General features: G+C 28.9%; 2 protein-coding genes across 2 annotated transcripts; both read right to left on the minus strand.

Annotated features, from left to right (window-relative positions):
* Positions 1–3522: 3522 nt before the first annotated feature.
* On the minus strand, positions 3523–5812 carry LOC145951927 (protein neprosin-like). Its single transcript, XM_083064118.1, has 4 exons — positions 5792–5812; positions 5479–5532; positions 5153–5299; positions 3523–4961 (listed from the first exon to the last, which is right to left on the minus strand). Exons 1-4 carry the CDS (start codon positions 5810–5812, stop codon positions 4590–4592), a joined length of 594 nt encoding a protein of 197 aa, XP_082920244.1. The 3' UTR covers positions 3523–4589.
* Positions 5294–6834, minus strand: LOC109794074 (protein neprosin-like). Its single transcript, XM_083063704.1, has 3 exons — positions 6541–6834; positions 6339–6425; positions 5294–6236 (listed from the first exon to the last, which is right to left on the minus strand). The coding sequence occupies exons 1-3, from the start codon at positions 6685–6687 to the stop codon at positions 6021–6023; spliced, it is 450 nt and encodes a 149-aa protein (XP_082919830.1). The 5' UTR covers positions 6688–6834; the 3' UTR covers positions 5294–6020.
* Positions 6835–24606: the final 17772 nt, after the last annotated feature.

Below are 24606 nucleotides of genomic sequence, written 5' to 3' on the forward strand. Positions count from 1 at the left end.
CTTTAAGTGTTGTGGTAGTTATCTTCTTGAATTATATTTAGTTTTCTTTCTTTTATCTTCACTTCATTCAAAGCATATCAGCCATATATCAATGGCCCAAACCAAGGGCTTCCACTAACAATAACGGATTGACTATTGTTCTATGGCATATCTTTTTGTATTCATCCATTTTACTTCTCAATGTTAAAGGTTTTCCAATATTTTTCTTGAAATAAATCTTAGTAGCAACTTCGCGTTTGTAATTCACCGATTAAGTTTTTCCCCCCCTTTCCCATTATGATCTTGGATACTCACTAGATTTGATATCGTTTAATCAACTATTTATGTTGATAAATTGAGTGATCTAATATGTAATTAATTATATAATTATATAATTAAAGGCTGATGATAATAGTAGATATAAAGTATGATAATATTAAAAAATTAGTAAAAAATAATATTATATACGAATTTGTTACTTTTTGATTAAAAAAACATTTTTATATTAGATAATTCATTCTTATGAATAAACTCAAGTACATTTTATATATAAATGACATATATATTTAATTCTTTATCGATTTTTTTAGTAATAATGTCTACCATAAAAGTTTAAAAAGTTGTTTGGTACATACAATATTTTTACTTTATTTATAATCTTAAATAATGAATTATGATTTTTATGTTTGATGATTATATAATTTTTTAAAAAAATTTTAATTTTTGAAAATAATTTTTATTCTTTTTTCTAAAAAAACATTCTCATGAGATGAGAATCAATTTTTTTTGAGTTAAGAAAAAAAAACTAATAGATATAATATACCACAATATTTTTTTTTAAAACGGAAAATCTCTCCCTCTCTTCTTTTTTCTTAGAGTTAATCACTTATACACTGTTAGTGTAAAGTTTTTTTTACATTGACAACAAATTATATCTTTTAATTGTGTCATGTTATTATAAATACATTTACTTTTAACAGTGACATGACACAATTAAAAGATATAATTGGTTGCTAGTGTAAAAAAATTTTACACTAGCAGTATATAGGTGATTAACTCTTCTTATCCCTCTTCCTCTCCCCCACTCTCTCTTTCTTTCTCTCTCTTTTCCCTTCTATTTCTCTCTCTCTCCCTCTCACTCTCCCTTTCCCTCTTATATCTCAATTTCTCTTCTATTTTATTATTTCTTCATCTTTTCTATTTTTCTTAAATTAAAATGATGATACTCATAGAATCAACGTTAATGATGATATTCCTCTAAATGATGAATGAAGTAGCATTAGTCTTTATTTATTGTAGTTATCTTTTAGTATCGATCCTAACGTTTCCCAATAATAGGTATTTTTCTCTATACTCCTTTCGAAGCATATCTGCCACAAATGACAACTAGCACAAATCAGGGGCTTTGAATAGCAATAAAGGAGAGTGTGCATTAATTGATCTGTGCCATATCTTCTTATAATTTGTTCTTTTACGTCTCAACATTAAAATCATGGAAATCAAAATGTTATCTGAAGCATCTGCCATAAACAACACAAATAAGGGCATAAAAATAACTAGTATGAAAAGGTACATCCAATCATTTCATTTGACCGTAGAATCTTGAAAAATATCAATATACTGTATTGATTTTTTTTTTTATCTTGTATTTAATGGCTAGGCTAATCATCCGGTTCATGGTATTCAAAACACACCATAAAGAAGATTTGGAGCTGAAAAAACAATTAAAGTTCGTCAACAAGCCTCCAATCAAGATTTTTAAATTAAAATTATAAAAAAAATAACACTATTTTTGGCCAAGATTTTGTGCAGTTGTTTATACAACTATTTTCCAACCGAATCCTCTTGTTCATGTCTTTGTCATAATCGAGTGAAAGGAGAATTGGGCAAATGGTGCCGCTTCGAATTTTCGTTTCATATTGAGCAATCTTTTTGCTTAACTCCGGTGATCCTAATCCGAAAAGAAAAGAGGGGTACAGTACTAAGAGATGAGAGGGAGGAGACAGAAATGAGTTGGGAAAAAAATTAATAGGAGAGAAAAAATACGTTTATTTTACTTTTTGTTTAAATTATTATAATAATCCTTATTCAAATTAATTAAATAAGAAGAGTGAGTAATTTTTTGTAATATATTCTAACTAAAAAATTTGGTAAAAATAAATGAGAATATGTTAGTAATTCCTATATACTAAATATAAATTAAAATTATTAATTACTCTAATTGTACTAACATTATATTTTTTTAAGGCTTCGATATCTCTTTTCCTGCTTTTCCTCTTCACCCTCACATGATTTACTCTTTCTTATTTCTTAAGGTTGAATTGGTGCTCCAATAAAGTGAAACTGAAGTTGAGCTAAGCCACCATTCTCTACTAGAAATAATATAAAGGTAATGTGATTAAAAAATAATATAAATATTATTTTTAAATAAGTTATAAGTCGTACTTATAGAATTTTTTAATATGATATAACCTTTCTTATAATCTTTAAGTCCTTTTAAAAAGTTACATCTCAAACATTTTACTCTACTTTATCATGTAATATTAATAAATAAAAAACTAATATATTTGTTTATTGTTAATAGTCCTTTAATTATGTACAAATAATAATTTAATGTGATAAATTTGTATAAAAGATTATTTATCCGCATAAAAAAGATGCTTTAGATAATCATTTTAAATATGTACAAAGAACAAATTTATATCATACATGACTAAAAAAGTATCTGCAAATCACATAGTGGTGTATAATTGTCCGATTCTATTCACATATCTAGAGAGGACAATTTAGATATGAACATCATTCATTACATTATATCATGTATTTCCATACAACCTAAAGTATCCAACCACTCACTCAACTTAGATAATTTCATCACGGTTATCAAATAATAGCTCGTTTTCATTCAATATTATGGTCACATTGTTTATCGTATAACAACTCATACATTTTTGTACCTTAAACATAGATAACTTAAAACACTCGGACAACTCGTACAACTTAGCAACTTCATTATAGATACCATATAATTCATAGTCATCAAACAACATCTCACTCACAAATATCACAATATAGCAGCCTATACATCTTTACACCTTTAACTTAACCATTTTCAATATACACATATACTTATTACCAAATAACATGAACATATATGTCATCAACACATGACAAACAATGTAGAACAACACAAACACTCATTTGACTATCATCCACCTCAACACCTTCAATAGAACAACATAATTTATATACATATAAATATCATTGATGTTTTGTCACATATATGAGTTATAGAGATCTCCTACAATTAAGATGAACAATTTAAATGACTTTACCCTACCAAATCATAACGATTGGTATAATACCATAAACAACGACTGACATTATGGTCAAAAACATTGATAGACACGTCTATAAACATTGGCTAGCACAGGACTAGAAACAATGATTAACATAAATTAGATTGATTTTTTAACTTTTTCCACTTAAACTAAGAAGGTTGATACTATGTCAAGATAGAACAGTTTAGATATCTACCACAACATTAATCTACAATACTTGAATAAAAGAAAATATTGGTATTGTACATGTATTTTCACCAAGTAGAAAATATTGGTATTGTACATGTGTTTTCACTAAACAAAAAATATATTTAAAAGAAAATATAAGTGTACTGATATATTTTTTTTTGTAAAGGTCAAAATTATAAAAGATAAGTGGCAAGATTAGAATTTGAAAAGGAGAAATTATTTAATATTAAAATATATGAACGAAATTTTTTTAACTATTATTGTTTGAATCTCTAAGTTTTCTATGAGTGAGTATCTTATTTATCTATTATTAACAGGAGTCTATTTTCTACCTCAAACAATTAAAAGATTTTCTTAATGTATATACACTTAAATACTTTTATGTTTTACTTATTATTATTAAAATTATTTTATGCATATTAATCTAATTTTACACAATTTTTTTTAAACATACTCTTTTATTGGATAAAATAAGTTTTAAATAAAACAAAAGTTTTTAAAAAGTTTGCAAAATAAATTTTAATTTAAAAAGAACTTTTAAGCTTGTTCTATTTTTTTTTAATTTATTTTATAATTTGAACAGTAGTTGTTTTAAGGTTTTATTTTTAGTTTTAACTTAAAACTAAACTATAATAATATAAAAAAAATTGGCCAAACATATCCTTAATTGGATAAAACATTTATTGACAAATGAACTTGTTGATTTATTTATTTATTATTATTATTATCCTTTGAATTTTATATTTTCATTTTTTTATTGATCTATACGAAATTGGGCTTCTTGTATTGTTTAAATGATTGTCGTAATTAACAAATACTTTTAGAATATATAGATGAGGAGATTAAGTGTTATTTAAATTTGACGAGCGTGTGAATATTATATCAATATGTTATTTTGATGAGAAGGAAAAAAAATGTCCAACTTTATTTATGAAAATTTTGTATAAAAATGAATAACATTGTGAAAATTAGCAAACACATAACGAAGAAGAAATTATATATTCCAAATAGTGATAGTATAAAAATATTTATTTTTGAACTTAATACAAAGTTTGACTGAAAAAAAAAGCAAAAAAAGAATTAAGGACCACAATTTCCACCAGGTCCCCCAAATTGGAGAGAATATCCAACCTCGCCTCCTTGATTTCCGTAGTATTCAGCACCATAACAATCAGGTTTATCGGCGAATTCTTGTATCTCATACTTTTCTGGCCCATGATCTTGTCTTGCTGCATTCTTAACTGAGACATATCTAAAATAACATGCATGAATAAAGTTATCATCAGGAAAATGTCCAGAACCCATTGGAGGACTGTTCGTATTTGGGGGAGTTTTTGTTTCCCCACCCCACCCCACTTGTTCAGCTGAATCCATGTTGGAGAACAATTCTGCTGGAAAATATCCAATAATTTTATCTTGGATAGATAACCACCAATTTTTGGTGGCTTTGTCCTGAAAAGGTATATAAATTTTAGTCAATAACATACAACATTATATATATTTATAATATTACTAAATTTATCACTATAATTTCATAAGAGTGTTGTATGATTGAAAAATTAAAATAAAGAAAATGTTAATATCGAATTAGTTGTATATAATTATGTTCTTTTATAATAAAAATTTTACAACATGAACATTACCTGATTAATAGTATAGAAAAGTTCAATCATTATTCCTTCATATGTTGATGAATTGGCTATACGTGCACCAAGATAATATCCTTCGCTAGTTTGAACAAAACCTGGACATTGAAGATTGTAGCATCCTTGCTTGTTGAAGTTATCCGTCTGTGTCATTTTTTAAAATCACATTTTTGAAGAAATTAAACATGTTATGTTTGTTAAGTTAACCAAAAATGAAAAATAAGATTTATAGAGAATTCAAAATATTTGATATTCGTATAAACCAATTTATACTGTTCATTTCTTTTGGTTAAATAAACAAAAAAAATGTAACATTTCCTTACCGTCCATAAGGAGTAAAAATATATCTCATCATTACCATATAATTGTGGAGCAACCTGACACCAATATGTGAGATTGATTAGATATATATTATTTTCAATATTATCATTTTGACAAAAATTAAATACCCTTTTATCCTATAATAATTATTATCCTAATATTTTTATACACAAATTAAAAGAGTTACTCCATCTAAAATACTTTTTTAATATCTCATTATTTAATTTAATTTTTTTTTGTAAACTTTAAGTGATATGCATGTAGATATTGAGGTGTTGGGGGTGGGGAGTGATAAATGCATCATTTAAAACTTACATGCCATCCTACTCTGATCATATTTCCTCCATTTCGAACCCATAAATGAGAAGCACTTATTTGATCCTTATTAACTTTTGGCTTATAAATGTTATTTCTTCCGCCGACTCCATAATAAGGTCCCAAACTTGATAAAGTAGATAATTCAGCTTTCTACAAGATTCAATATGTTTAAATAATTAGTCAATTATAAATGTGTAATACAATTTATAAAACAAACATTTGAAATTTAGTTATATATGAAAAAACTTACATGAGTCCAGCGAATGTCCTGAGTCATGATATGATTATTTAATAGTGAATTATTTTGAATGAGTTCATCTTTTGTTCTCAAAATAGGAACAGATCCTGTTGGACATGGGTCATTCTCAAGCCCAAATATGGGCGTAGATGGTAATTTCTCTACGTTTATGTCTTTAATTGAATTTTGAAAGCTAGGTTTTCTCTGTAATCAAATAAAGAAATATACATATCAAAATTATGAGGAAATTTAATCAAATAAAGACAAAAAAGTTAACTATTTCAAGGTTGTTTGAAGGAATACTACCTGCAACTTATGATTCTTTAATAAAGGATGGTCAAATGCTGGTTGCTTGTGAATATCAATGCAATCAACAATGTCTCCAAACTTTGTCTATAGAATCCAAAATACAACATATAGAAATAAAATTATTAATCCTTTTTGTGATATATAGTTCAATAATAAAAAAAAAAAGCATACGATGATATATAAGAAGGCTATGAAATACATGAATAGTCTTGACAGGATCTTTGTTAATGCGCTTAAGTTGTCCTTTCAACTCCAAATCTTCTTTCTTTATATTTTGAATACCACGAATCGAATGACTAGCACCACTGTTGAGTAAACACAGCACAAGAAGCAATGTATTGATCATTTTTTGAAGACTATATTGTTAAACAAAATGATTGGATGTTCTCTCACCTTTTCATCTTACCTACTTTTATATCATTCATACAGGAGAGATAAAAAATAGTATTAGATTTGAATTAAGTATCACATTTACTCTTTGGATAGGTAATGAAAAAAAGGTTAAGAATTATAAAGGAAAGAAAGAAAAAATATAGAATAAATTTCAAGTAAAATAATTGTTTTGATGGATAAAATGATAAAATGATAAAATGAAATGATTTTTTTCTACTTTTTTCTATTACATTTAAAAGTAAACATAAATAATAATAAAAAAGATTTGATTCTTCTAAATCGAAGGATACAATGCAGTATAAAGTTACAATTATTAATTATAAAATTAATGAGACTAAGATTTATAATTAAATGAAATTATTACAAAATAAAATTTAAAATTAATTACAATATCAATGATTTATTTTTTAATTAATAATTATTATTATATTTTATTCTCTCACATACTCAAAACTTTAAATAAAATTATCAAAAATATCACTCCACTGTCCGTTACAATTTCTCAAATCTCCTAATTTACTCTTGTATATCATTTATAATTGTTCAAATTCTCAAATTTAAGCAACTTATGCTATAAGTTTCAAATGATAAATTAATTTTATATAATTGATTTAATTAAATTAATTATAATGATATATTTCAAAATAATTTAGTAAAATAACATTTTTTAATTAAAAATTTTTAATTATTAAACTTATAAATTTAAACAATTTTTTTTTTAGTTTTCATGAAAATTAAAACTGGCAGAAAAATATGTAGAAAAAGTTTCCTGAGAATTTTTTTCTATCATTTAGTATAATACTAATAAACATTACATTCGAATTTATTTTTACAAGAAAATTTACAAGAAACAAAATAAAATTCTTACAATATTTTTTTGTAAATTTTTATCATGAAAAAAAAATTCTAGTAATAAAATTTGCAAAAATTCCTTTTAGATTATTTTTCATAAAAAAAAATTGTAAGAGATTTCTATAAATTATTTTTCGCAAACAAATTCACAAAAGATTTATGTGAACTTATTATTGCAAAAAATTTTGTAAAAATTTTATGTGAGTATTCTTTAAAAAAAATTAAATAAAATGATACTTTTCTAGTAGTAAAAATAAGATTTACATAAAACTATAAGTCTGTAATGATATCAAATGTCTTTCTTGCAACGCAAAAATCGTTTTTTAATTAAGAATTAATTATCTTCTAAATTTGTTAGTAAGTGATAATATGTATGACTTTCTATAAGTTTTCTTTTAATTTTTCCGTGATTGTTTTCTTGGGATTTTTTTTAGTTTATTAGAAATTATTATTTTTTAATGAACATTATATGATATCAGTATATTCCATGTTTCTAATCAATTATAAATATAAATTTCATTTTTGAAGAATGTTTCCTATATATGTTTTTTTTTTCTTCTGTTCTAATCTCTTAATAACATTTTAAATTTTGGTCAAAAAAAATTAAGGGGAAGTATTGGATTGATATTTTGAAAGACAATTTTAGCATGAAAAAATCTTATGAATTTTAATCAATTTTAAATGACTTTGTAAGAATATTATGACTTTTAAGATCTTTTTAAATAACTTTTAAAACTTGGATTTTAATCAAAATTTTGTAATTCAAATTTTAATAGATTTATATTATAAGATTTTAAAGGATTTCGCAAAAGACATGTATTTACAATATACTACCAAAGTTAATAAAAATACAATATAAATAATAAAGAAAAGTAAAACCAACACCCCTACTTTAGATATTATAATTATTATTAGAGATATAAACTTACTTTATTTACTTTAATGTATTTTGATTATATATTATGACTTTGATTGTTTTAAAGATTTTATAAATAAGAATGTTTCAAGATAAGAAAAATAAAGATTTTGAAATTATATTATTTAAATATATATTTCTTAAGCATTTGAAGGAAAATTCAAATTTTAAAATTATATCATTCAACGATATATTATATTGTGTATTTGAAAGGAAATAAAAAAAATTCTAAATTATTTGAAGAGATATTATCTTATATTATATATTTATATATAAAATTTTGAATTAATTAATTAAGATTCTTTTGATAACAAGAGTGAGTGATAAAAGAATATTTTCTAGTATAACAAATAATTATTTAAATTTTAAGAGGGGAGTGACAAACAATGAATAAACAAACTTTTACTAACGGATTATGCGAGGGTTAGGATTTCGTGTTTTCTTTTTATAGATTAGTAGTCTAGTTGTCTCTCATAATTAACATGTATGCATCCTTGTTGTAACGACCCGACTTGTCACTACACACGGCACAGCACACCAGTAACACCACACAGAAAGGAACAAGTGTATACATATAGTGTCTAGAATATATATATACATGGTCCAAGTCTGGATAGAGTTAAAGTGCAAAAAAATACATCAAAAGCTACTACACCAAGTAGCTAAAACAACCAAACATCAAAAAGATCAACTCTGTCTGCCAATTGAAGACTCACCACTAGCTGCCAACCTATCCCTGCTCTGCTCCCATACAGAGTATGATTATCGCAGTCCAAACATCATGGAGACAACAAAGGGTAAGCTAGTTAAAAGAAATCAACATATATATGTATCAATATGAATAGTAAACAACTGTGAAGTCCCACATCGGTTAGGAAGGAGAACGAAGCATGCCATATATATGGGTGTGGATACCTTCCTTGTGTGGATGCGTTTTGGGGTGGCATGCGTGCCATTGCCAGAAGCAAAACCGTGAGGGCTGCGACCAAAGCGGACAATATCCACATGCGGGTTGCTGGGCTGTTACATTTGGTATCAGAGCCGGGACCCGAGCCGGTGTGTCAGCGAGGGCGCTGGACTCCCTTGAGGGGGGTGGATTTTGAAGTCCCACATCGGTTAGGAAGGAGAACGAAGCATGCCATATATATGGGTGTGGATACCTTCCTTGTGTGCACGCGTTTTGGGGTGGCATGCGTGCCATTGCCAGAAGCAAAACCGTGAGGGTTGCGGCCAAAGCTCTGGGTAGCAGCAATAACAACACCACTCAAGTGGCTATAACAGCATCGCATAGCGGCAATAACAACACCGACTTAGCGGCTATACAACATCACAATAGTGGCTAATAACAGCACCAACATAGCGGCTATAACAGCACCACAATAGTGGCTATTAATCAACATACAGCTTAGCTAACTCAACTCATAACACAGCACAACAAATCAGCATACAACACAACAATATACATCTTGTTACAGCTCAACAACAATTTTCAGCATTTTCATCTAGTCAGCACAGCATATTCATCAATTTCAGCTTAGTTCAGCATTAAACAATATCTATCAATGATTTCAGCAAAATTTAACAACTATCAGCATATAAGTCATCATCATCATACGCGCCCGGCGCACTCATGGCCGCCCGTAGCGTGGCACAACCAGAGAGCACCAGGGGAGCATCGCACCCGTTGCAAGAGTACTCGCGCCCGACGTGACCCATCCAGAGAGCCCAAGACTCTCAAGCGCCTGGCGCAATTCAGCTTTGCGCCCAGCGCATGCCCAGGCAGAGACTCCAAGGAGTCTCACGCGCCTAGCGTGGCCTAACCCGCGCCCGGCGTGGGGAAGGCAGAGACCTACCAAGGTCTCGCCCCTAGCGCAATTCGAATTGCGCCCAGCGCCCTCATGGCAGAGACATCCCAGGGGCCTCCGCTCCCAGCGAGACCAAACTCGTGCCTAGCACAGCACCAGAAACCCCAAAAGATGTCACAATTGATATCGCGCCCGATGCGATCCAAGTCACGCCCAACGTGGGCCATCTAGAGACTCCCATTCTCAAGCTCGCCCAGCGCACACACTTTTGCACCCGGCAGGCTTGCCTAAAGAGAGCCCCCTGGTGGTCACGCGCCTGGCGCGAAGAACAGCGCCCAGCGCGAAGCTCAGCAGCAACTCTCCCAAGTTCAAAAATTTGTCCAAAACCTGCAAAAATCAACAGAAAATCTACATGCAAATGGTTCAAAGTATCACATTTTCATCCAACAGCTCAGAAATACCATCTTTTTGTACATGCAACACCAAATCAAGAATTCCCCAAAATTTCTCAAAAGCCCCGAAAACCCCAAACGAAAAATCTTAGAAATTCACAGCCAAAAATAATCAATCCTCAGCAATCAAATGAGTTTCTAGACTCATCTTCAGCCAAACCACAGCAGAAATCTAACTTCCCTTACCTCAATTCGAAGCTCCGAGCTTCCAGGAAGGAGATAAGCTCAACGGAGGAAGAAAAGAGAAAAGGAAGAGAGGAGAATCGAGACGGAGAAGAAGACTTCACTAGCTTCCAACACCTCAATCAGCACCTAGATCACCACAACCACCAAAAACACCAGGAATCCAAGGCAAAGTGAGTGAATATGACAAAATAAATGAGGGAGGAGAGAAAAGGAGGTAAAGGCTGCGGGGGTCTCACACTTGTGCTCTAAAGAGAAGAGACCGAATTGTCATTGAGAGAAAATAACAACAAAATACAAGAGAGAAGGGAATATAAAAAATTGATTGTTCAATTCGCATATTCATCAGATAGTTATTGTTCAATACAAAAATTCAAGTTGTTAATATTTTTTTTACATTTTTACTACATGTACCAACCTAGCCAAGTAAATAAAACTCGATTATATACATATTACCTAGTTTGTATGCCAATGTGAACTCGACTATAAACACTTTCAACTTGATATACCAATCTCCATTAATAATTGTAACGAAGTATATCAACTCAACATTGTATCGTCGTAAAGGAAAGTTTACTCACATATTAAATATAACTTTCATACAATCAACATTAACTGCCAATTTCAATTAACAAAGAAAAAGATATGTAAAACAAGAAAAGGTATGAGCAATTAAAAGTAATTAACTTCTTTTTTAAAGATCACAAGTATTTTTTTTATTATAAGCAATTTTAATTGAGTTCAGTAAGATTTTTTCATAAGAAAAATGAATGCGACTCTGAATATGTGTGCCGAAATTCATTTCAAATTATTAAAATAATAATTTAAATAATAAAATATTAAATTAAATAATTATTTTATAATAAATTTATTAAAAAAATTAATATTTTAACATTTTAGACCACGATTTGAACAACGAGAGACTCTATAGCATCACTCATGCAACAAACAAGAGTTACAATTAATATAAAAAATAGAAAATAATTAACATGGAGTGACTCAAGAGTATGTGGCGCTGCATGTGAAATGGATATCGGGTCACATCATTTTCTTCTGAATTAATATTATTATCGTTTGTTACTTGTTACTATCAAAACTATTATGAAGGTAATATGCTTTCAAATTAAAAAGCTCGTATTACACTTTGCAGAGCAAAGAAGTTCTATAAATAAGAATGTTGTTTGAAGGTTCTTCTCAAACTGATAGAGTTTTTCTTTTTCTCGCCCTCTGCACCGCGATGGCAGCTCCTCCTCCGATCTCGGATGTCAAGGCTAACACATTAGCTATCGACCACTTTAACTTCCGCCCCCACTATGCTAAGTGAGTGGTGATCAGTTTTATCATTGTTCTTGTGCTTATTGCTATCATCTTCGTGATAGTAATATTCACGATGCTCATAAAGGATCGCCCCAATGCAGCCATTGCTCCACAGCCGGAGGTTGAGCTGGCGACGGCCCCAGAACATTCTTAAATACCACAACAAGGAAAATGAGGAGAGAAAGAGAAAAGGCAAGAGTGTCACAGCAGTTTTTATTTTAAGCTTTTCGTTATCTCCTGTATTTTCTCTAAAGACTTTTTTTTAATGTGGATGAAGAAAATACAGGAGATGAGGATGACGAAAAAGTATAAAATAAAAACTCTTGTGGTGCTCTGTCACCTTTTCTCTTCCTCTCTCCCTTTTTCTTGTTGTGGTATTTAAGGATGTTCCGGGGTCGCCGCCAGCTCAACCTCTAGCTGTGGAGCAATGGTTGCACTGGGACATCTTTATGAGCATTCTGAGTATTACTATCACGAGGATGATAACAATGAGCACAAGAACGGTAATAAAAGCGGTTACCACCCACTTAGGATAGTGTGGCTGAAGTCAAGGTGGTCAAAGGCTAATGTGTCAGGCGTGACATCCGAGATCGAAAGAGGAGCTGCCATCGCGGTGCAGAGGGCGAGAAAAAGAAGAACCCTGCGTCTGTCTGTGTGAGAAGAACCTTCAACCCTGTGTCTCTGTTTGTGTGAGAAGAACCTTCAACCTTGTGTGAGAAGAACCTTCATACGACATTCTTATTTATAAAACAACTTTGCTCTGCAAAGTGTAATGCGAGAGTTTTAATTTGAGCTCTTGAAATTGAGATGAGAGATTGCAAATATGCAGTACTCTAAAAATGAGGTTCAAGAATGATTTCATGCACTGCATCCTCAATTGAGTTGGAGGACCTGTTGGAAAAGCAGTTGGTGCGGCCGAGTGTTTCGTCGTATGGTGCTCCTGTGTTTTTGGTGAAGAAAAAAGATGGGAGTAGTCGACTTTGTGTGGATTACCGGCAGTTGAACAAGTTGACCATTAAGAACAAATATCCACTTCCCCAGATAAATGACTTAATGGATCAACTGAAGGGAGCATCCGTTTTCTCAAAGATTGACTTGAGGTCAGGCTATCACCAGATAAGGTTGAAGGAGGGTGAAACACCGAAGACTGCTTTCAGGACTAGGTATGGTCACTATGAGTATGCTGTGATGCTGTTTGGTGTGACCAACGCCCCTGCAGTGTTCATGGATTACATGAACAGGATCTTCCAGCCGTTTTTGGATAAATTTGTGGTGGTGTTTATTGACGACATCCTTATTTATTCAAGGACTTCGGAAGAGCATGGTGAGCACTTGAGGATGGTGCTGGAGATTTTGAAGGCGAAGCAGCTGTACGCTAAACTTTCAAAATGTGAGTTCTGGTTGGAAGAGGTGAAGTTCTTGGGCCATGTGATCTCAGTTGAGGGGATTACTATTGATCCGACTAAGGTAGAGTTAGTGTTGTAGTGGGAGCGTCCAAGAACTGTCACTGATATTCAAAGTTTTGTGGGTTTGGCAGGCTACTATCGAAGGTTCATTGAGAGATTCTCCAAGATAGTAGCGCCTTTAACCTAGTTGACGAGGAAGGAGCAGCCGTTCATTTGGACAGATACCTATGAGCAGAGTTTTGATGAGCTGAAGAGGGTTGACCACTTCTCCTGTGCTGGTGTTGCCGGATTCTGGTGAATCATTTGATGTGTACTGTGATGCTTCTCACCAGGGTCTGGGGTGTGTGCTGATGCAAAACAGGAAAGTGGTGGCATATGCTTCAAGGCAATTGAAGAATCATGAGAGGAATTATCCCACTCATGACTTGAAGTTGGCGGCAGTTGTCTTTGCCTTGAAGATATGGAGACATTATTTGTATGGAACTCGGTTCAACGTCTTCAGTGATCACAAGAGTCTGAAGTACCTGTTTGATCAGAAGGAGCTGAACATGAGGCAGAGGTGATGAATGGAGTTTCTGAAGGATTATGACTTCTAGTTGATGTATCATCCTGGGAAGGCCAATGTTGTGGCGGAGGCGCTAAGTAGGAAATCTATTCACATGTCTAGTATGATGGTGAGACAGTTGGAGCTGGTTGAGGAGTTCAAAGATTTGAACCTTTCTTATAATCTTTAAGTCTTCTTGGAAAGTTATATCTCAAACATTTTGCTCTACTTTTTCATGTAATATTATTTTCATTCAAATATATATCATTTATTTGTGTGAATTTAATTCATTCTTATTCCATTTTAAAGAGTAACACAAAAATTTGTAAAGACACTCTAATTTCACACGGTAAATAAGGCTACTCATCTTTATGATCAATATGAAGTGTTTTAATATCTTTCAACTCCCAAATTAAAGGTTTTCCAATAATTTTTCTTGAAATAAATCTCAGTGACAACTTCGCGTTTGTAATTCATCAAAAAAAATTTGTTCATTTTCTCCGTTACGGTTTTGGAAACCTATTATGATGGACTCTAGGCCTTAAAAAGAGAAAGTAAGTGACTAAATTAAAATGATCAGACCTTTATAATCATCACTCCTATCAGTACTAGGTTATAAAGTTATATCCTAAAATGGGGAAAGATCGGTCTTTAAGTGTTGTTGTAGTTATCTTCTTGAATTATATTTAGTTTTCTTTCTTTTTTCTTCACTTCATTCAAAGCATATCAGCCATATATCAATGGCACAAACCAAGGGCTTCCACTAACAATAACGGATTGACTATTGTTCTATGGCATATCTTTTTGTATTCGTCCATTTTACTTCTCAATGTTAAAGGTTTTCCAATATTTTTCTTGAAATAAATCTCAGTAGCAACTTCGCGTTTGTAATTCACCGATTAAGATTTTTCCCCCCTTTCCCATTATGATCTTGGATACTCACTAGATTTGATATCTTTTAATCAACTATTTATGTTGATAAATTGAGTGATCTAATATGTAATTAATTATATAATTATATAATTAAAGGCTGATGATAATATTAGATATAAAGTATAATAATATTAAAAATTAGTAAAAAAATAATATTATATATGAATTTGTTACTTTTTGATTAAAAAAAACATTTTTATATTAAATAATTCATTCTTATGAATAAACTCAAGTACATTTTATATATAAATGACATATATATTTAATTCTTTATCGATTTTTTAGTAATAATGTCTACCATAAAAGTTTAAAAAGTTGTTTGGTACATACAATATTTTTACTTTATTTATAATCTTAAATAATGAATTATGATTTTTATGTTTGATGATTATATAATTTTTAAAAAAAAATTTAATTTTTTGAAAATCATTTTTATTCTTTTTTCTAAAAAAAGAATTATCATGAGATGAGAATCAAGTTTTTTTGAGTTAAGAAAAAAAAAATTGATATAAAATACCACAATATTTTTTTTAAAACGGAAAATCACTCCCTCTCTTCTTTTTTCTTAGAGTTAATCACTTATGCACTGTTAGTGTAAAGTTTTTTTACATTGACAACCAATTATATCTTTTAATTGTGTCATGTTATTATAAACACATTTACTTTTAACAGTGACATGACACAATTAAAAGATATAATTGGTTGCTAGTGTAAAAAAATTTTACACTAGTATTATATAGGTGATTAACTCTTCTTATCCCTCTTCCTCTCCCCCACTCTCTCTTTCTTTCTCTCTCTTTTCCCTTCTATTTCTCTCTCTCTCCCTCTCACTCTCCCTTTCCCTCTTATATCTCAATTTCTCTTCTATTTTATTATTTCTTCATCTTTTCTATTTTTCTTAAATTAAAATGATGATACTCATAGAATCAGCGTTAATGATGATATTCCTCTAAATGATGAATGAAGTAGCATTAGTCTTTATTTATTGTAGTTATCTTTTAGTATCCTAACGTTTCCTAATAATAGGTATTTTTCTCTATACTCCTTTCGAAGCATATCTGCCACAAATGACAACTGGCACAAATCAGGGGCTTTGAATAGCAATAAAGGAGAGTGTGCATTAATTGATCTGTGCCATATCTTCTTATAATTTGTTCTTTTACGTCTCAACATTAAAATCATGGAAATCAAAATGTTATCCGAAGCATCTGCCATAAACAACACAAATAAGGGCATAAAAATAACTAGTATGAAAAGGTACATCCAATCATTTCATTTGACCGTAGAATCTTGAAAAATATCAATATACTGTATTAATATTTTTTTTATCTTGTATTTAATGGCTAGGCTAATCATCCAGTTCATGGTATTCAAAACACACCATAAAGAAGATTTGGAGCTGAAAAAACAATTAAAGTTCATCAAGAAGCCTCCAATAAAGATTTTTAAATTAAAATTATAAAAAAAATAACACTATTTTTGGCCAAGATTTTGTGCAGTTGTTTATACAACTATTTTCCAACCGAATCCTCTTGTTCATGTCTTTGTCAGAATCGAGTGAAAGGAGAATTGGGCAAATGGTGCCGCTTCGAATTTTCGTTTCATATTGAGCAATCTTTTTGCTTAACTCCGGTGATCCTAATCCGAAAAGAAAAGAGGGGTACAGTACTAAGAGATGAGAGGGAGGAGACAGAAATGAGTTGGGAAAAAAATTAATAGGAGAGAAAAAATACGTTTATTTTACTTTTTGTTTAAATTATTATAATAATCCTTATTCAAATTAATTAAATAAGAAGAGTGAGTAATTTTTTGTAATATATTCTAACTAAAAAATTTGGTAAAAATTAATGAGAATATTAGTAATTCCTATATACTAAATATAAATTAAAATTATTAATTACTCTAATTGTACTAACATTATATTTTTTTTAAGGCTTCGATATCTCTTTTCCTGCTTTTCCTCTTCACCCTCACATGATTTACTCTTTCTTATTTCTTAAGGTTGAATTGGTGCTCCAATAAAGTGAAACTGAAGTTGAGCTAAGCCACCATTCTCTACTAGAAATAATATAAAGGTAATGTGATTAAAAAATAATATAAATATTATTTTTAAATAAGTTATAAGTCGTACTTATAGAATTTTTTAATATGATATAACCTTTCTTATAATCTTTAAGTCCTTTTAAAAAGTTACATCTCAAACATTTTACTCTACTTTATCATGTAATATTAATAAATAAAAAACTAATATATTTGTTTATTGTTAATAGTCCTTTAATTATGTACAAATAATAATTTAATGTGATAAATTTGTATAAAAGATTATTTATCCGCATAAAAAAGATGCTTTAGATAATCATTTTAAATATGTACAAAGAACAAATTTATATCATACATGACTAAAAAAGTATCTGCAAATCACATAGTGGTGTATAATTGTCCGATTCTATTCACATATCTAGAGAGGACAATTTAGATATGAACATCATTCATTACATTATATCATGTATTTCCATACAACCTAAAGTATCCAACCACTCACTCAACTTAGATAATTTCATCACGGTTATCAAATAATAGCTCGTTTTCATTCAATATTATGGTCACATTGTTTATCGTATAACAACTCATACATTTTTGTACCTTAAACATAGATAACTTAAAACACTCGGACAACTCGTACAACTTAGCAACTTCATTATAGATACCATATAATTCATAGTCATCAAACAACATCTCACTCACAAATATCACAATATAGCAGCCTATACATCTTTACACCTTTAACTTAACCATTTTCAATATACACATATACTTATTACCAAATAACATGAACATATATGTCATCAACACATGACAAACAATGTAGAACAACACAAACACTCATTTGACTATCATCCACCTCAACACCTTCAATAGAACAACATAATTTATATACATATAAATATAATTGATGTTTTGTCACATATATGAGTTATAGAGATCTCCTACAATTAAGATGAACAATTTAAATGACTTTACCCTACCAAATCATAACGATTGGTATAATACCATAAACAACGACTGACATTATGGTCAAAAACATTGACGAACACGTCTATAAACATTGGCTAGCACAGGACTAGAAACAATGATTAACATAAATTAGATTGATTTTTTAACTTTTTCCACTTAAACTAAGAAGGTTGATATTATGACAAGATAGAACAGTTTAGATATGAGTCTACCACAACATTAATCTACAATACTTGAATAAAAGAAAATATTGGTATTGTACATGTATTTTCACCAAGTAGAAAATATTGGTATTGTACATGTGTTTTCACTAAACAAAAAATATATTTAAAAAAAAAACATAAATGTACTGATATATTTTTTTTTGTAAAGGTCAAAATTATAAAAGATAAGAGGCAAGATTAGAATTTGAAAAGGAGAAAATATTTAATATTAAAATATATGAACGAAATTTTTTTAACTATTATTGTTTGAATCTCTAAGTTTTCTATGAGTGAGTATCTTATTTATCTATTATTAACAGGAGTCTATTTTCTACCTCAAACAATTAAAAGATTTTCTTAATGTATATACACTTAAATACTTTTATGTTTTACTTATTATTATTAAAATTATTTTATGCATATTAATCTAATTTTACACAATTTTTTTTAAACATACTCTTTTATTGGATAAAATAAGTTTTAAATAAAACAAAAGTTTTTAAAAAGTTTGCAAAATAAATTTTAATTTAAAAAGAACTTTTAAGCTTGTTCTATTTTTTTTTTAATTTTTTTTATAATTTGAACAGTAGTTTTTTTAAGGTTTTATTTTTAGTTTTAACTTAAAACTAAACTATAATAATATATAAAAAAATTGGCCAAACATATCCTTAATTGGATAAAACATTTATTGACAAATGAACTTGTTGATTTATTTATTTATTATTATTATTATCCTTTGAATTTTATATTTTCATTTTTTTATTGATCTATACGAAATTGGGCTTCTTGTATTGTTTAAATGATTGTCGTAATTAACAAATACTTTTAGAATATATAGATGAGGAGATTAAGTGTTATTTAAATTTGACGAGCGTGTGAATATTATATCAATATGTTATTTTGATGAGAAGGAAAAAAAATGTCCAACTTTATTTATGAAAATTTTGTATAAAAATGAATAACATTGTGAAAATTAGCAAACACATAACAAAGAAGAAATTATATATTCCAAATAGTGATAGTATAAAAATATTTATTTTTGAACTTAATACAAAGTTTGACTGAAAAAAAAAGCAAAAAAAGAATTAAGGACTACAATTTCCACCAGGTCCCCCAAATTGGAGAGAATATCCAACCTCGCCTCCTTGATTTCCGTAGTATTCAGCACCATAACAATCAGGTTTATCGGCGAATTCTTGTATCTCATACTTTTCTGGCCCATGATCTTGTCTTGCTGCATTCTTAACTGAGACATATCTAAAATAACATGCATGAATAAAGTTATCATCAGGAAAATGTCCAGAACCCATTGGAGGACTGTTCGTATTTGGGGGAGTTTTTGTTTCCCCACCCCACCCCACTTGTTCAGCTGAATCCATGTTGGAGAACAATTCTGCTGGAAAGTATCCAATAATTTTATCTTGGATAGATAACCACCAATTTTTGGTGGCTTTGTCCTGAAAAGGTATATAAATTTTAGTCAATAACATACAACATTATATATATTTATAATATTACTAAATTTATCACTATAATTTCATAAGAGTGTTGTATGATTGAAAAATTAAAATAAAGAAAATGTTAATATCGAATTAGTTGTATATAATTATGTTCTTTTATAATAAAAATTTTACAACATGAACATTACCTGATTAATAGTATAGAAAAGTTCAATCATTATTCCTTCATATGTTGATGAATTGGCTATACGTGCACCAAGATAATATCCTTCGCTAGTTTGAACAAAACCTGGACATTGAAGATTGTAGCATCCTTGCTTGTTGAAGTTATCCGTCTGTGTCATTTTTTAAAATCACATTTTTGAAGAAATTAAACATGTTATGTTTGTTAAGTTAACCAAAAATGAAAAATAAGATTTATAGAGAATTCAAAATATTTGATATTCGTATAAACCAATTTATACTGTTCATTTCTTTTGGTTAAATAAACAAAAAAAAATGTAACATTTCCTTACCGTCCATAAGGAGTAAAAATATATCTCATCATTACCATATAATTGTGGAGCAACCTGACACCAATATGTGAGATTGATTAGATATATATTATTTTCAATATTATCATTTTGACAAAAATTAAATACCCTTTTATCCTATAATAATTATTATCCTAATATTTTTATACACAAATTAAAAGAGTTACTCCATCTAAAATACTTTTTTAATATCTCATTATTTAATTTAATTTTTTTTTGTAAACTTTAAGTGATATGCATGTAGATATTGAGGTGTTGGGGGTGGGGAGTGATAAATGCATCATTTAAAACTTACATGCCATCCTACTCTGATCATATTTCCTCCATTTCGAACCCACAAATGAGAAGCACTTATTTGATCCTTATTAACTTTTGGCTTATAAATGTTATTTCTTCCGCCGACTCCATAATAAGGTCCCAAACTTGATAAAGTAGATAATTCAGCTTTCTACAAGATTCAATATGTTTAAATAATTAGTCAATTATAAATGTGTAATACAATTTATAAAACAAACATTTGAAATTTAGTTATATATGAAAAAACTTACATGAGTCCAGCGAATGTCCTGAGTCATGATATGATTATTTAATAGTGAATTATTTTGAATGAGTTCATCTTTTGTTCTCAAAATAGGAATAGATCCTGTTGGACATGGGTCATTCTCAAGCCCAAATATGGGCGTAGATGGTAATTTCTCTACGTTTATGTCTTTAATTGAATTTTGAAAGCTAGGTTTTCTCTGTAATCAAATAAAGAAATATACATATCAAAATTATGAGGAAATTTAATCAAATAAAGACAAAAAAGTTAACTATTTCAAGGTTGTTTGAAGGAATACTACCTGCAACTTATGATTCTTTAATAAAGGATGGTCAAATGCTGGTTGCTTGTGAATATCAATGCAATCAACAATGTCTCCAAACTTTGTCTATAGAATCCAAAATACAACATATAGAAATAAAATTATTAATCCTTTTTGTGATATATAGTTCAATAATAAAAAAAAAGCATACGATGATATATAAGAAGGCTATGAAATACATGAATAGTCTTGACAGGATCTTTGTTAATGCGCTTAAGTTATCCTTTCAACTCCAAATCTTCTTTCTTTATATTTTGAATACCACGAACCGAATGACTAGCACCACTGTTGAGTAAACACAGCACAAGAAGCAATGTATTGATCATTTTTTGAAGACTATATTGTTAAACAAAATGATTGGATGTTCTCTCACCTTTTCATCTTACCTACTTTTATATCATTCATACAGGAGAGATAAAAAATAGTATTAGATTTGAATTAAGTATCACATTTACTCTTTGGATAGGTAATGAAAAAAAGGTTAAGAATTATAAAGGAAAGAAAGAAAAAATATAGAATAAATTTCAAGTGAAATAATTGTTTTGATGGATAAAATGATAAAATGATAAAATGAAATGATTTTTTTCTACTTTTTTCTATTACATTTAAAAGTAAACATAAATAATAATAAAAAAGATTTGATTCTTCTAAATCGAAGGATACAATGCAGTATAAAATTACAATTATTAATTATAAAATTAATGAGACTAAGATTTATAATTAAATGAAATTATTACAAAATAAAATTTAAAATTAATTACAATATCAATGATTTATTTTTTAATTAATAATTATTATTATATTTTATTCTCTCACATACTCAAAACTTTAAATAAAATTATCAAAAATATCACTCCACTGGCCGTTACAATTTCTCAAATCTCCTAATTTACTCTTGTATATCATTTATAATTGTTCAAATTCTCAAATTTAAGCAACTTATGCTATAAGTTTCAAATGATAAATTAATTTTATATAATTGATTTAATTAAATTAATTATAATGATATATTTCAAAATAATTTAGTAAAATAACATTTTTTAATTAAAAAATTTTAATTATTAAACTTATAAATTTAAACAATTTTTTTTTTAGTTTTCATGAAAATTAAAATTGGCAGAAAAATATGTAGAAAAAGTTTCCTGGAAATTTTTTTTCTATCATTTAGTATAATACTAATAAACATTACATTCGAATTTATTTTTACAAGAAAATTTACAAGAAACAAAATAAAATTCTTACAATATTTTTTGTGAATTTTTATCATGAAAAAAAAATTCTAGTAATAAAATTTGCAAAAATTCCTTTTAGATTATTTTTCATAAAAAAAATTGTAAGAGATTTCTATAAATTATTTTTCGCAAACAAATTCACAAAAGATTTATGTGAACTTATTTTTGCAAAAAAAATTGTAAAAATTTTATGTGAGTATTCTTTAAAAAAAAATAAAAAAAAATGACACTTTTCTAGTAGTAAAAATAAGATTTACATATGACTATAAGCATGTAATGATATCAAATGTCTTTCTTGCAACGCAAAAATCGTTTTTTAATTAAGAATTAATTATCTTCTAAATTTGTTAGTAAGTGATAATATGTATGACTTTTTTATAAGTTTTCTTTTAATTTTTCCGTGATTGTTTTCTTGGGATTTTTTTTAGTTTATTAGAAATTATTATTTTTTAATGAACATTATATGATATCAGTATATTCCATGTTTCTAATCAATTATAAATATAAATTTCATTTTTGAAGAATGTTTCCTATATATGTTTTTTTTTTTTTCTTCTGTTCTAATCTCTTAATAACATTTTAAATTTTGGTCAAAAAAAATTAAGGGAAAGTATTGGATTGATATTTTGAAAGACAATTTTAGCATGAAAAAATCTTATGAATTTTAATCAATTTTAAATGACTTTGTAAGAATATTATGACTTTTAAGATCTTTTTAAATGACTTTTAAAACTTGGATTTTAATCAAAACTTTGTAATTCAAATTTTAATAGATTTATATTATAAGATTTTAAAGGATTTCGCAAAAGACATGTATTTACAATATACTACTAAAGTTAATAAAAATACAATATAAATAATAAAGAAAAGTAAAACCAACACCCCTACTTTAGATATTATAATTATTATTAGAGATATAAACGTACTTTATTTATTTTAATGTATTTTGATTATATATTATGACTTTGATTGTTTTAAAGATTTTATAAATAAGAATGTTTCAAGATAAGAAAAATAAAGATTTTGAAATTATATTATTTAAATATATATTTCTTAAGCATTTGAAGGAAAAATCAAATTTTAAAATTATATCATTCAAAGATATATTATATTGTGTATTTGAAAGAAAATATAAAAAAAATTCTAAATTATTTGAAGAGATATTATCTTATATTATATATTTATATATAAAATTTTGAATTGATTAATTAAGATTCTTTTGATAACAAGAGTGAGTGATAGAATATTTTCTAGTGTAACAAATAATTATTTAAATTTTAAGAGGGGAGTGACAAACAATGAATAAACAAACTTTTACTAACGGATTATGCGAGGGTTAGGATTTCGTGTTTTCTTTTTATAGATTAGTAGTCTAGTTGTCTCTCATAATTAACATGTATGCATCCTTGTTGTAACGACCCGGCTTGTCACTACACACGGCACAACACACCAGTAACACCACACAGAAAGGAACAAGTGTATACATATAGTGTCTAGAATATATATATATATACATGGTCCAAATCTGGATAGAGTTAAAGTGCACAAAAATACATCAAAAGCTACTACACCAAGTAGCTAAAACAACCAAACATCAAAAAGATCAACTATGCCTGCCAACTGAAGACTCACCACTAGCTGCCAACCTATCCCTGCTCTGCTCCCATATAGAGTATGATCACCGCAGTCCAAACATCATGGAGACAACAAAGAGTAAGCTAGTTAAAAGAAATCAACATATATATGTATCAATATGAATAGTAAACAACTACATCTATCAGCACACTCGTACAACTTATATTACACCACAGCATTCAACAATATCAGCACCGCAAAGCGGCAATATCTGTAACAGCCCAGCAACCCGCATGTGGATATTGTCCGCTTTGGCCGCAGCCCTCACGGTTTTGCTTCTGGCAATGGCACGCATGCCACCCCAAAACGCGTCCACACAAGGATTGTGAAGTCCCACATCGGTTAGGAAGGAGAACGAAGCATGCCATATATATGGGTGTGGATACCTTCCTTGTGTGGACGCGTTTTGGGGTGGCATGCGTGCCATTGCCAGAAGCAAAACCGTGAAGGCTGCGGCCAAAGCGGACAATATCCACATGCGGGTTGCTGGGTTGTTACATTTGGTATCAGAGCCGGGACCCGG

Source organism: Cajanus cajan, chromosome 9 (genome assembly GCF_000230855.2).
Source record: "Cajanus cajan strain Asha chromosome 9, NIPB_CcT2T_4, whole genome shotgun sequence".
NCBI classification, from domain to species: Eukaryota; Viridiplantae; Streptophyta; class Magnoliopsida; order Fabales; family Fabaceae; genus Cajanus; species Cajanus cajan.

Excerpts from the sequence above, each read along its gene's own strand:
- LOC145951927 (XM_083064118.1), bottom strand. The coding sequence starts at position 5,812 with ATGATCAGAGTAGGATGGCAT. Across the intron at positions 5,533-5,791 it reads TGATCAGAGTAGGATGGCAT|GTTGCTCCACAATTATATGG; the intron begins GTAAGTTTTAAA and ends TATTGGTGTCAG. Across the intron at positions 4,962-5,152 it reads TTTTCTATACTATTAATCAG|GACAAAGCCACCAAAAATTG; the intron begins GTAATGTTCATG and ends ATACCTTTTCAG.
- LOC109794074 (XM_083063704.1), bottom strand. The coding sequence starts at position 6,687 with ATGATCAATACATTGCTTCTTGTGCTGTGTTTACTCAACAGTGGTGCT. Across the intron at positions 6,426-6,540 it reads ATCCTGTCAAGACTATTCAT|ACAAAGTTTGGAGACATTGT; the intron begins GTATTTCATAGC and ends TGGATTCTATAG. Across the intron at positions 6,237-6,338 it reads TAAAGAATCATAAGTTGCAG|AGAAAACCTAGCTTTCAAAA; the intron begins GTAGTATTCCTT and ends ATTTGATTACAG.